Here is a 14,033-nt window from a genome sequence, read left to right on the forward strand (position 1 = left end):
AAAAAATACAACCACTAAGGAAAACCGTGTTCCCCCTTGGTTTTTCCTCCCCTTAGCGACACTTTAATGCAGCGTACGACGCCAGCACGTAATAAACCTAAGACGGATTTCCTTTGGAAAATTCGCAACGCAAAAAAACACCCCGATTCCTTTCGAGCTTCCTGTTATTTGACACTTCATTTAATAAGAATGCGCATCTGCTGTACCTATACGACCTGAATAACTTGCAAGTAGATTCGAAATATCTGTATTTATTGCTAGAGAAAAGGGAATGACATTACTCTGCAAAATATATTTTAAAAATCCGAACAAATAGTGCCGAGAATGGAAAAGCAAGCAGGCAGTGGTCCCATGGCCGCAAAATTACTGTCAAGTTTCTGAAAATGTTCGAACAGCATTTCATGGAAACGGACCAGAAATACATACCTTCTAACACAATATAAAGTATCGAGCACAGACAACTCATAGCTAGATTCGAAGTACTTTTGCTTGTACATACTGTTAAATCAAATGCAGATGCGTAAAGTTTAGACAGTTTGAAAAGTAAATTTCAAGACTGTGCACATTTGAACAGAGCATGCACATATAACTGTTTATGTACATACACACGTGGTTTGGTGCATACAACTGGACTTAACGACACGCAAGAATGCCTGTACTGTATCATACTGTCTCTCTCTAGTTGTGTGCCACTGATTGGTTTTTTTTTTCCGGTTCGTAAGTGACTTCGTCACAAAGGTGGACGCGCCACGATTTGCAGGCTCTCATTGGACAACCGCTGTTGCGCGTCAACTTCCGGTTCCATGGTTCCATGTAAACGGCGATCATCAATGCATGTACACTATGTGCGGTGCATGTGTGCAGTGGGCGTGGTTTAAACCGAAGTGGCGTCACACTTACGAACCGGGTTGACCACTCACGATTTCTTTCCGACATTGTACCGTGCAAACCAAAGGTGAAAAAGAAAGTCGACTACATGTACCGTGATACAACTTGAAGCACGATTATAACAAAATACTGTTATTAAAAGGAATACTTATTTGGGAGCTCCAACTCCTTGAAATCGTTTGATTTTTTGTTTTTCCTCGGTTTTCATAACAAAGTCCTAGGTGTAAAAAAAATTGCCTGGTTCCCGTTACTTTGTTATACCTTGAGTTAATTGTATTACTGGAAAAAGTAGTCTGTACATTAATGACTATGAGGAACAAGGGAAAAGGCATGCCAAAATTTGGCAGCAGGCAAAAAATGTTAAGGAATTAAGTGACAGCTGTCAGTACTAAAATGTAACCATATGAAGAGCATGTCTCCACACTACTGTTTACATAAACCTTTGCAATGCGCAGTTTCATGTATAAAATTTCGTTCGACGGGGTAATACAAGTCAAACACCATCGAAAAAAAGTCATCAACTATACTCACTTGATTAATTAGACATCTTACAAAACACCCACTGCGAATGGCAAATATGTACAGTTTAATCTTACATTTGGTAAAAAAATAAATTGTCTGGTGGTGCCAATTTCCGACAAAACCTGCGATGTGAACTAGCAAAACTTAAGAGCAACATCAAAGTCACTGCAGCAATCCGGAACCAAAACGTGATACTGTTGCTCTTACATACATAAAAATCCATCACTTTAAGACATATACATGAAGTACAAAGCAACATAATTCCACACTTTGGAGGGTGTATTCATGAACGTGAGTAGAGGTTTCTAGGCGTTGGCGGCGTCTCCATGGTGTCAGGGGCTGCTTTGCACAAAAGGTTTACCAAGTCTGTGCCCAGGCCAGTGATACAGAACTTTCGCCCTCAAGAAGATGCATCAACGCAGAACCTCTACTGCAAACTTAACTAGCTCTTCGCTCGTTGCCCATCGCCCGAACAGGGCGTTGGGAAGGACTGATGGCCTTGCACAGCATGGCCTTGCACAGCATTGTGGGTGAATTTTTGCCAGAAGCGTGAGTTTCCTCAACGCATTTAATTCACAAGCGGCGGCTATCAATTCCGTATTTTTTTCTTTTTCTTCCTCATTGCTGAAAACATCCTCACTACACTTTATTCGTTCATCCAAAATTGACCAAGATAACCAATGATTTGAAATATATCGCCAAAAGACGCGTGATCAGTTATACTTTAAGTAATAGTGAGAAGATAAATTATCACACTGTGATTGTACCAAGGCCATGTTTTTTTATCATATAAGCCGACATTGGCTGCGTCACAGCATTGCCACTGATGAACCAAAAAATTGAAATAACGCATTGCTAATAGGAAGTGATAACCTCATGGTCACAGGTCGTTCACAATGTAGCCAATCCGCAGTGCAAAGCCATCAGCTCTTCGGCAGGCGACGAGCGAAGAGCTAGCTCTAGTGAACAACGCGACATCAACTTCCTGTGTACATGTACTATTTCACTAATTGTTTGTGTACAATTCTTGACACATGTAGAACCCAAAGGCTTCAGTAAAACGTGAACGTATACCTTTGCCATTTAAATGCTTTGCTGCTATAATGCAACGGTTGTTTTTTACAAGAATAAAGTTTCCCAAATCTTGCGACAGAGATAACTGTATACACATACATGTCCAGGCAGAGAAGCTTTGCAGCCGGGTAATGGGAAAAAAATAGACCACATATTATCATCTGATGTAGTTGAAAATTTCTCTACATCTGAAGAAGTTCTCTGAACACAATTCACATTTATATCAAAATAATAAACGTTTATCCGAAGGTTGCATGATTCATCAGTACTTGAGTAGAGATATTCTTGGTACACAATATCAAATATGAACAAAATTCACATAAGCTTGCACTGAACATCAAAGTGATAAAATCGAAAGAACTTACAAAAAATTAGAAATAGTACATAAAGGAGCTTGCAGATTTGACAAATTGCCTGAAGAATCCCGATCAAGACCTGAATTTAAATATGCAATCTCTTGATTTCAACAAGCAGCAGCTCTGTGCATTCGTGTGAATAAATTAAAGTACTGAATGCTATAGTGCAGAAGCTGACATCACAGTTCAGAATGTGAAAACGTAACATACCTGTATAATTAATACAAAGAAGTACCAGAAAATATCCTGAAAATATTTCAATAATAAAATCCATTACACAGAATTAGAGCTTCATTAAACCTTTCAATTAGACAGAAAGATCTTTTTTTTTTTGGTCTGTTAATGCAGCAGTGAATTGTACAAAAATCGGTGCATGATTTCCAATAATCTTACATTTAGTACATTTCGCATGAACTTGTTTAATGAAGGTTTGCAGCCTTCCAACATGGCATAGTTGGGCACAAGGCTTTTTGCTATATATTGACAAGAATAAAATAATATAATCAGTGCTCTGAAATATGTAATTACCGAACTGAGTACCTTCTCCAGGGAAAGCAGATTCAGGCTTCTTGCTGTTTAGTTACACTAGGCAGCTCATTGAAAATGACATCAGGGCTAACAGGGTCCAACATTTCACACAGACGCCAAATAGTTGCAAACGGAGCCACTTCAACTGAGTTTGGGGTGATTGGGCACATTTTGAAGCGCCCAGTGGTGGTAAATCTAACAGAGACAATATGCCCTAGAGCTGACCAATGGCTGGGAAATCGTTCACGGAAAGAATAGTCGCGGGAAAATGAAAACACTGGAGCAAACTGAACCTCGCCCGAGGTGACACGAAGGAAAGCCTCTACAGAATAAAGATGACATGTACTTACACTACCCCCCCCCCCAAAAAGATCTGATTTTTGGCCTTTGTGGGTTTGTATGGTCCCTTCAATCCCTGGGTATTTAAGAAGTAAATGGTCCAGATTTCGAAATCCCGTAACAGCTGTATGTTCGAAAGAATGTTCGGAAATGACAAAAAACTGCCATATTGGCAAAAACGTTTGTGATTTTTCTTTGAAAGGATCCAAAAGCCCTTTTTGAATACATTTAGACAGTCGACGAGAAATGTTCCCAGAGAATTGCACAAACACATTTCTCGAGAAAAAGTCAAATCGTGAACCCGATATCATCAGTGTCTCCGTGTCATTTACCACTCTAGAGTTGACCTTCCGTCAATTTAAAGGAAATGGGTCCAGGGACTAGACATGATTGGATGGGGGGACAAGGGTTACGCCCCCCCAAAAAGAATTTCTTGACAAATAATGGGAGAATAACAATTTTTTAGGCCTACTTCATTACTAGCCTTTCCAAAAGCATGCTACAAGCCCTCAAATGTAGTCTAAAGATTACACGAATGGTCCCCCATAAAACGAGTTTGGGCCGCCCGAATATTATGGTTCTGGATTCCCCCTTGGGACAAAATAAGAAATATTTAGAAGCTCCTGGATAGCGCTGATCAACTATTGGGCTCCTGAACCAGACTCCCCTACCTAGCGTTACGAGCAGCACCCAAACCGGCGTCGGGGGGTCTCCATGTTGCTGACAACAGTCCACTCGTCCTCCTCCTTCTCGTACATCTCCACGGAGCGCAGGTACTCGTTGCCGTCGTAGCCTCCCAGGGCGTAGAGCCGCTGGTTGATGGCGGCCAGGCCCACGCCGCTGCGGGGGTGGTGCATGGCCTGGGCCTGAGTCCAGGTGTCGTTGGCCGGGTTGTAGACCTCTACGCTGGCCAAACTGGGCGAGGAAAGGAAGACCCAAGTGCAAGCTTACCAGATAAAGTCTGACAGATATCATCCTAACAGGTGCATAACTTTCATCACAGCATTTAAAATCATCAATTTTAATGCTCCTTTTTTACCAACTCACAGACTTCCCCCCAAGATCCTGGCTGTCCCGTGGCTGATCTTTTTTTAAACTTAGCATGCAGGTAAAGACATACATTTGTACATTGTAAGAGTGTGCAGAATCAACATGTAACCCAACAAGAGTCTGGTTGTGCTCGGGATATTTTTATAGTTGGGGGCGGGGTGTCTGCTCCCAAGATCTTGGTTGCCCTAATGCCTAATCTTGTTGAACCTTGGCATGCATGTAACATCTATTGTGAGTGTATGCGTGAAGTGGAAATGTAGTCCGACATACATGTGAGGCGCAGCTGTTATGGTTATTTATGGTCCAGGCTTGCCGCCCAAGTCCGGCATTTTCTCAAGCAAGGTATGAATGTGGGTCTGATTTTCATAATATTGGCTTCAAAATGATGTTAAAGACGTTCTTGGAAAAACCCCTGGAGGTTCAGTGCCCCCAAGAAAGTTAAACAACATCGGAGAAAAATTTCCGTGCGAGGGGGGGAGGGGGACTGATTACCTCCCTCGCTCTTTTTGGGGTTAAATTGAGTTCACTCTCTGACGAGAACAATCCAATATACCTGATGCTGCAATGGCATCCACCAACCACGTAGATCCTCTCTTTGAAAGCTGTCGCAGCCACCATGGATCGAGCTGTGTGCATGGGGGAAACTGTCCGCCACTTCTTGACCTGTTTCAATCATCACAGCACAGGGTATTACTACTTGTCATCACGACGTGAGACGACACGGTGAGAAATTGCAGTCTTCTTAAAATGAGAATCCTCTAATACACTAAGTGACTTACAGTCTAGTTTGCCAGACAGTTGGTGAAATTATCACCAATGATGAAGCAAAATTACCATTTTTTATGGGGAGGACAATTTTAGATGTAGGTTAGATGAGTTTCAGAAACTTCAACTTTTCAACTAGCTGAAAACATTCTTCTGGGTGTCAACGGGAAAATTTTCACCCGCATCAGTCAGCTTCAACATGTGAAAAGCAAGAAAGTTGATGGGTAGACTTTACCCCTGGTGAGAAGCACTCCACACTGCTCAAATCGGCTGAGCCGTCGTAACCTCCGATCACATAGATGCTGGTCCCATGGGTAACGGCAGCAGCCATGCTACGCGGCGATGTCATTTCTAAAAATAGTGAGTGAAACAAAAATGCTGTCAATAATCTTCTATGAGATTCACTTGGAGTTAAGCCTGGTTTCCATATGGTTGTTGTAATGCCGACGGTCAGCATGACGTCAAGACGCAGACAGTCGCGGCAAAGATGCTGTGCGACATCATTTCACCAAAAAAATTTAACAAAAGGGCATGCAAGACTCAGAAAATTTTACAAAAAAAATGCCTTTTATAGGTGACAGTGTTGTCTCTTGAAGCCAAATTGATACTGCAGTTTGATGTACCGGTAGTTTGCTAAGGGTCAGCGATTTTGTTGACAATTGGGGCTACATATGCTAGTAATAAGGAAAAAAATGGATAAATGAGTGGTGCCAGGTGAGAGAAACATTGTTGTATGCCCCTCATGCCAGCATGCATGTTTGTATACCTGTAAGCCTACTCATTTACATGTACTTGACGAAGACAGTCGGCACAGTTCAACCAGGCTCAATTTTGCCGATCCGTCTGGGGCTGGTTTGCGTTTGTGGCGACACTTCCGTTTGACATTGTTTCCATTTGTCTGCGTTGCAGTTTGCGTCCTGATTGTGTCGCTCTCTGCGTTTCTCATGCCAACATGGAAACCGGGCTTCACTCTCTATCAGACTGAAATGTTGACGGGGAATTCTTTCCGTGGTGGAAGCTTGGCAAGCCAAGGGTGGATATTGAGGAGAGGAGGCCAACAGGGGCCACACATTCAAAATCAAAAAGGGGGGGGGGAAAAATGGTTTTGAAAAAATGAAAGAAAGGAAATATTTCAGGGTCTAGTTCATTTCCCTTTCCTTCAAAAGCATGAACAAAGCCCCAAAATATAGCATCACCCCTCAGAAAAGACATCAGAACCATTGTGGGATACTGAACTTCCATCACCCGCTCAGGACTTCCTCTCCAAAATTGATTCTCGATTATGGGCCTGAAACGTTAAAATTAAATTCAAACTGAAACATTTGCCTCTTTTGCGTCTTAGTGGACGTTTCCGTGTCACTGTTAGACTTACTGCTGAGCTAATACAACTTCAAAACCAGGAGGCAAAACACAAAAGATGGAGCCCCAGACAGAGACGAAGTTGAGTTTTGGAAAAAGGCCCAGAGGCTGGATGAATATTAAAACTACAGATTATTTGCCCTTCCAAATAAAAAAGTCCCCCCCCCCAAAAAAAAAGGTCGGTTCTGGATTTGCCTTTGTAGGTTTAGTAGACTAACAACTTTCAACTGCCCATTGATCACTTTCCCACACTGTTTTCAAGGTTTCTGCTATTGAATGAGAAGTACATGTACAGTAAACTTTAAGCTCCACTGGCAGGCTGTTTCAGCCAGGGGACTGACCTATACTGAATGGCCAGCTTACGACCTTGTAATTCAAAGGCAATTCACTCAATTGAAAGTCGCTCCTTTATCCAGTGGAAAACGAGTGGAAATCTACCATAGAAATTCAAGAATACAATCATTCATCCACCTACAGACAAAAAAAACCTACGGGTGCAATGTCAGTGATGGAAATATGAAAATAAATTTGGTTGGCAAATCTGCGAATCATATTGTCATTTGATTAGCATTACATGTATGATGAAATTGACTAGCAAAACCTACATGTAAATGGACCTAACAGCTTTGATCTTGGCCTCTTGCAATTTACATAACTCACAGTAAAGGACAATGCCATCCGGCAGATTCTCTTGTTTCAGCCATGGCATATCTCTCTGCCATTTTTCAACGGTATATTTAGAAGGCGCTTTCGGCATTTTTGTGGTGCATTGATTGCCTCAAAATGACAGAAGTAAATGTGCTTATATGTACATGTATATGTGAAGATATCACGCTTGGGGTGTATGTACCTACGTGTAGTTCATGGCGCCACTTATCACGCACTGAATGCATACATGTACGCTCGTACTGTACTGTACTGAACCACATGTGCTAGATAATCCCACAAAATCGCAGCAAACCTTGTTTTCCTCATGATCCGTGGGCCTTGAGCTGCACGAAACTACATGTAGGACAAGGAAAAGGGGTTTTTTTTGGGGGGGGGAGGTTGTATGACCGTTATTATGCATGATTTTTAAAAGAAATTTTCGTTCACAAAAATTGCACTAAATAACTTCCACGTTTGTCTCGCTTTTTGTGCAAAATGCAACGCATTTTGCGATGCGAATCCAGCTATTCCCATCACTGAATGTTTATATTAAGGGTGTGACATTTGCACATTTACATGTAAATGTTCCAAATCCGTTTACAGATTTTCCTAAAAGATTTTTGGAGGTTTGATGTTTTGATTGATGCGATCTAGCATTCATTTTTGTCATGAACGATGCCTGTTACATGCTGGGTTTTTTCCTTTCGGCATCCATGTACTTTTTGAGAAAAACAGTGGATTCTAAAACAATAAACATTGCTTGTTTTATATGCCCCAACATCAATCTACATGTATACATTAGTCGGACCATACATTGTTGAACTATATTTTTATATATTATGGAAAAAAGATTTTTTCAAATTAAACATAAATTCCCACTCTTAGTTTATATACACATTTTTTCCTCAAAATGTAAACTTGTGTACTGAACGCACACAACATGAGTACCTCCAGCTAATTTTAAATCGTTGGATTAAAGATACGAACTGAGAAAAAGTGGCAAAGTTAACAAATAGGAACAGCCATACAAAGCAACAACCATAACCAAGCTCTACTTCCTATTGGACTGCAACTGAAAATTGGGGAGTGCATGTGATGGGGATTTTTGTTATTGCAATGTATTGCTACTGGTAAGTACTACAATAGTACTACACTACACTTCAAAATAACAGGAAGAGAGGTCAAATGGCATTTGTTTCAAATGAAATGAGCCACACTCCGAAGGGCACTTGTTTTGCGCAAAAGTCTGCTCAGCCTTTTTTGCACCACATTGAAGCTGAAACAAGACACATTGTTTCTTTCTGTACTTCTAATTTCATGTTTTCCTGAAAATTCCCTTCCCGCTGAAAAACTATAAGGTTGCCTTGTCAAAATAGGTTAGGTAGGGAAACATGAAGCATAACCACTTTTTTTTGTTCTTTGGTAGCACATTTGTAACGATGACCAGCCACTCAACCACTCAACTCAACCACTTGCTACCAATCTACATGTACCTTAATACTCAATCCTTCCAAATCCTCCAGAGTTGCCTGGTGGATTCTGAAGGGTCTGGGAAGGTTAAGGATTTTCTTTTACACAAGATGACAAAGGAACTTGACATATAAGGCAGCTTTCGAAGTGGGATAGAGTTTGAGTTTAGCCAAGCCTTTTCAGTGCTGATACCTTAACCCTAACCCCCGAGGGTTGCTGGCCCTAACCTTCCCCATTCACACAAAGTTGAACACCCATAATGGGACTTTGTGCACAGAGGCTGTTGGGCTTTGATATTTCTGAGGTATGCCAAACCCAATGCAAAAGCCAGCTGTCTGGGCCTACCAGACCTATCCCCACAGAATTCAACACTTAACTACTGTTTAATTTTGTGTGGTCAGGGAAGGTTAGGGTTAACATGCGAAGTATAAACAAACGTACATGTAGACTGTAAGTTTCTTTTATTGAAGGAATCTTCATTAAGATGATGCATGTACGGTACCTGTCGTGTGTTTCCACTCATTTGTATTGGGATTAAATCGCTCCACTGTTCGGGAACTGGTCATCCCATTGTAGCCGCCAAATGCGTACACGTAGCCCCCGGCTGCCGCCACAGCCACGCTGCTGCGGGGCTCCTGGAGGGGCGCCAGGTAACGCCAGCCCCCCGTGGCAGGGTCAAAGCACTCCACCACGTTCAGCGCCGCGTTGTCCGAGCCGCCCACCGCATACAGGATCTTGTCCAGCATGACCGTGCCCACGCCCCGCCGTGGCGAGCCCATGGGGTTGACCGAGGTCCAGCAGTTGAGGGCCGGGGTGTAGCGCTCCACCGTGCTGGTGGTGGTGCGGCCCGGGTTCAGTTCACCGCCTGAAAACACAAGGATATAAAACCTCCCAATTTAGGCCCAAAATGTCCCGCATGTGCATGCATTTTCAACTTCAGTTTAAGCGACAGATGATAATCAAATTTTATCTTTGGTGAGCGTCAAGACACTATTACAGTCAAACTTGTACAAGTTGTTACAACACACTATCAGTGAAATACACACATGTGCAATGTACGTGTAGGATTAATCACCATATGAGAGGATAAAGGGAAACAGCATTTGGAATGCAGTCAGTTGAGGGCACAGACATGCAAGAGCTGGCCAATGTTTTGCAATTTGAACGGCTTTAGAATATCAAATAGTGAAAAAAAACAAGATGATACATAGAAATCAGTGCCTGGGCAGGCACAACAAGTTTTTGCATTTTTTAAAACTCTTTGACTAATAAGATGTAGGCACTTTACGTTCTGCATGATTTTCTGGGTTAGGTGGGGTAACTCTTTGACTAATAAGATGTAGGTGCAGGACGTACTGCATGATTTTCTGGGTTAGGTGGGGAAACTCTTTGACTAATAAGATGTAGGTGCAGGACGTACTGCATGATTGTCTGGGTTAGGTGGGGTAACTCTTTGACTAATAAGATGTAGGTGCAGGACGTACTGCATGATTTTCTGGGTTAGGTGGGGTAACTCTTTGACTAATAAGATGTAGGCACTTTACGTTCTGCATGATTTTCTGGGTTAGGTGGGGTAACTCTTTGACTAATAAGATGTAAGCACTTTACGTTCTGCATGATTTTCTGGGTTAGGTGGGGTAACTCTTTGACTAATAAGATGTAGGTGCAGGATGTACTGCATGATTTTCTGGGTTAGGTGGGGTAACTCTTTGACTAATAAGATGTAGGCGCAGTATGTTCCGCATGATTTTTTGGGTTAGGTGCGATAACTGGAAGCAAAGCTGAGGGTCAAATGTGAATAAAAGTGTTTGATTCAATCACAACATACATATGCATATATGCAAAAAAGTTGCAGGTACCAATGTACCATAGGGTGCCACACACAACATACATATGCATATATGCAAAAAAGTTGCAGGTACCAATGTACCATAGGGTGCCACACACAACATACATATGCATATGCAAAAAAGTTGCAGGTACCAATGTACCATAGGGTGCCACACACAACATACAGGAAGCGTGTGACGACAAGTGTATGCAGAAAAATGTCCTGGTACAGGTGTAGGTTCAAGTGAGTTCAAGTATTGAGTGCAGTAGTAGGGTTTCCCGATTTCCAAAAAAATGGAATATCGAATTCTCCGGTTTCCGCACCTAGATTCCAAAATCAAGAACTTCAGGAAGCCAGTCTAGGCCCACTGCAGTTAGTGGTTGTTGAGAAACATGTTCTCTTTATTGCATAATTTTTAATCAACGGGAAAATAAGTTATATATGTATGCTGAACGTAGTTCATGATGTACATGTAAGGGTATATTTTACTTTCGAAGCACCTTTTTTCAGATATCTGTACCCGGTTACAAAAATAGAAACAGGATAGTTCAGTCAGCTCAGAACTGGATGATGAAAAAAATCTGACTCAAGTCCCACCAACTGATTGCCAATAGAGGGTTTGCATGGTTGCCATCTTGCAGGCAACGGGATGTGCACAAAGGAGGCTTCCCTGTGGAATAAAGGAACTGCCCTGCAGGATGGCTTCCATGCCGGACCTGTGAACATACCAGCGGGGCCCGGGCCCTTAAAGTGCTGGGAAACGGCCGACCTTGCCTGACCTCTTTTAGGAGGCGCTGAGTGTCTGGAGGATTCTTCAAGCCCCCTCCCCTTCCAATTTAAGGTCTCTTGTTTAAACGTACAGTACATGTACATCAGTTTGGAGTTGACTCTTGTTAACTTGCCAACACTCATTTAGGCAGACTCCTTTATCTATCCAATACATTTCTATTGCATATCTTTTCTCTCTCCTTGGTGCACTTTTACAGAATGTGAGATGATTACCCAAACAACCTACGAGTGACGCTGACTACACTGGTTGTGGCAAGCAGGGCACTAGTCTGCCGTATGTGCCGTTAATCAACAACAACAACATAGCTTCCATGCAAAGCCTCCACATCATATTATGATTTCTTTGGCAAAACAAACCGAGACAACAGCACTGTGAGTCTTTAATACTCAGAAACAGGAAAAACTACATTGCCTGATACGTGTACAAGCTGACAATGTGAAATGATGAATAGATACTTTTAAGTTGTCTTGCACTTTTAACGATGTATTGAAATAACAACTGAATGGGAGTTTATTTCTGGCAGATGTTATTTAAGACGTCGTACTTACCAACCACATAAATATAAATAGACCGGCTGAATGAGTGCCTGGGTAATGTTCGAATGCTGACTTCCCAATGCAAGCCAGGGTAGAACTGGCTTGCGTGATACCGCCTCGCCTCGTCGAAAAAGCTCTTACATTTCTCGTCCGTGGTGACCACGTTGTCCTCCTTGACACGGCTGTGGAGGAACTCCCAAGACAAGAGAGGCAGGCGGACATGCTCGAAGATCTCCCCGACCCGCGGAATGCGCTCCTCGCGATTCTGGTCCACGTAGCGCATGACACCCTCGTACACGTCTTCTTCTTTCGGGACGTTCAACGCGTCCCGTCGGATCATGTCGATGAGGTCCTCCACGCCAAGGTGGAGGAACTCCTCCTGCTGCGCAACCTGGCAGAAGTTCTGCTGGGCGAACGTGTCGGCGGCCTGCTGCAGCTCGAAGCAGCCATGCCGCTCAGCGAAACCGCGGATGCCAAGGCAGTTTGACGGGTGCAACTGCGTCTTGAGGAACTCGCAGCAGAGGCTAATCACCGGCTCGATCTGCAGCAGGCACGCAGCCTTCAGCACCGACTGGACATTGTCCTCCGTCACGCTGACCTTGGCCGAGTACGCAAAGTTGACGATCTCCTGGATGGCCACATGGTCCATGTCCTGCAACGTGACCGTCTTCTCGTTGCACTCCCTCAGCTCGCTGGTGAACATGGCATTGAAGTAGGGGCTACAGGCGGCGAGCACCAGCCGGTGGGCCAGGATGGACCGGCCTTGCACCACTAGTGTCACATCGCACAGCTCCCGGCGCTGGTGCATGGACTGCATGACCGCCAGCATCCCCAGCGCGTGCTGTTGCCGCATGAGTAACGCGTCGTCTGTCTCGCTGCTGCTTATAAGTCCGTCTTGGATGCGAGCTCTCTTGTTGGGCCTCCAGGTCCGATCTTGATGGATGAATGTTGGTGTTTCGCTCTCTTCCATCACCTCGGGAATGTTGGCAGCCATGAGAGCAACTCAATTCAATCCCAATGGGAACAAGAGATCATTACTCAGAACTACTCTAAATCCTAAATATATAACAGACACAGAAACAACTCTTTAAAGTTATACCACCAAAAGTATTATAAGGTACAGTACACCATCCTCAATAGAGCTGTGCGGAATATCCGATCGACCGTCGAATATTATTTTCGAATTTGAATATTCCTGATGTCAATAGAAGGGAGCCAACCCACGCTTTTGTATTCGGCTCGGTAAAATGGCTGCTGATTGGCTTCTTTTTCATACAAAGGCGTTGCAAGTCCAGGTTTTTTAAATACGTCCGTGGGTCATGACGGAGTTAATGTACCTGACGACAGAGGCTTTGCATGTTTGTAACTGTCTAACTCCATGATCCAATTAATGCATTATGATTTCATCACATGTACCTCGTGCAACTTTATACAGACCTGCAAATGACAGAGGACACCATCCAACTTACCTGCTTTGGGGGTAGAGTTAGACAAAAAAAGTTAAAAAGGTAAAAACTGCTTGGTACATCCATACATGAGCTCTATATGGTAAGATGGTCCATAGACATCATTTAGAGGCACATACGTACAGTACGTACACGTACGTATGTGCATATAGAAGCCGCAACCGACCCGGCGCCTCGGTGCCTGGTCATGTTTAAGACGCATGCACACAGTTGCATAACCAGTCTGCGCTCCTCGTTATCAAAAACGCAAAATCCCATGAAGGGATATTGGAACACAGACTGCATCCCCGGCGTCTGGGTGGTTTCATTTTAAACATGGGGTTTTTCCTCTCTAATTGGTAAACAAAAATCAGCGCAGACTGCTCAAGATTGAGTAGAATCTGTTATAAATGTTCATTTTAGCAATAAGAA

At 43.1% G+C, this 14,033-nt stretch overlaps 1 protein-coding gene across 1 annotated transcript; it reads right to left on the reverse strand.

The window, feature by feature from the left end:
- Positions 1-158: 158 nt before the first annotated feature.
- On the reverse strand, positions 159-13,793 carry LOC110982600 (kelch-like protein 18). The gene is made up of 6 exons (XM_022241140.2): positions 13,626-13,793; positions 12,169-13,212; positions 9,502-9,864; positions 5,758-5,873; positions 5,311-5,420; positions 159-4,622 (listed from the first exon to the last, which is right to left on the reverse strand). The coding sequence occupies exons 2-6, from the start codon at positions 13,148-13,150 to the stop codon at positions 4,385-4,387; spliced, it is 1,809 nt and encodes a 602-aa protein (XP_022096832.2). The 5' UTR covers positions 13,151-13,212; positions 13,626-13,793; the 3' UTR covers positions 159-4,384.
- Between the last annotated feature and the right edge of the window lie 240 nt (positions 13,794-14,033).

The sequence above is a fragment of the Acanthaster planci genome, linkage group LG17 (genome assembly GCF_054643075.1).
Source record: "Acanthaster planci isolate LZ-2023a linkage group LG17, COTS_SCS, whole genome shotgun sequence".
Lineage (NCBI taxonomy): Eukaryota > Metazoa > Echinodermata > Asteroidea > Valvatida > Acanthasteridae > Acanthaster > Acanthaster planci.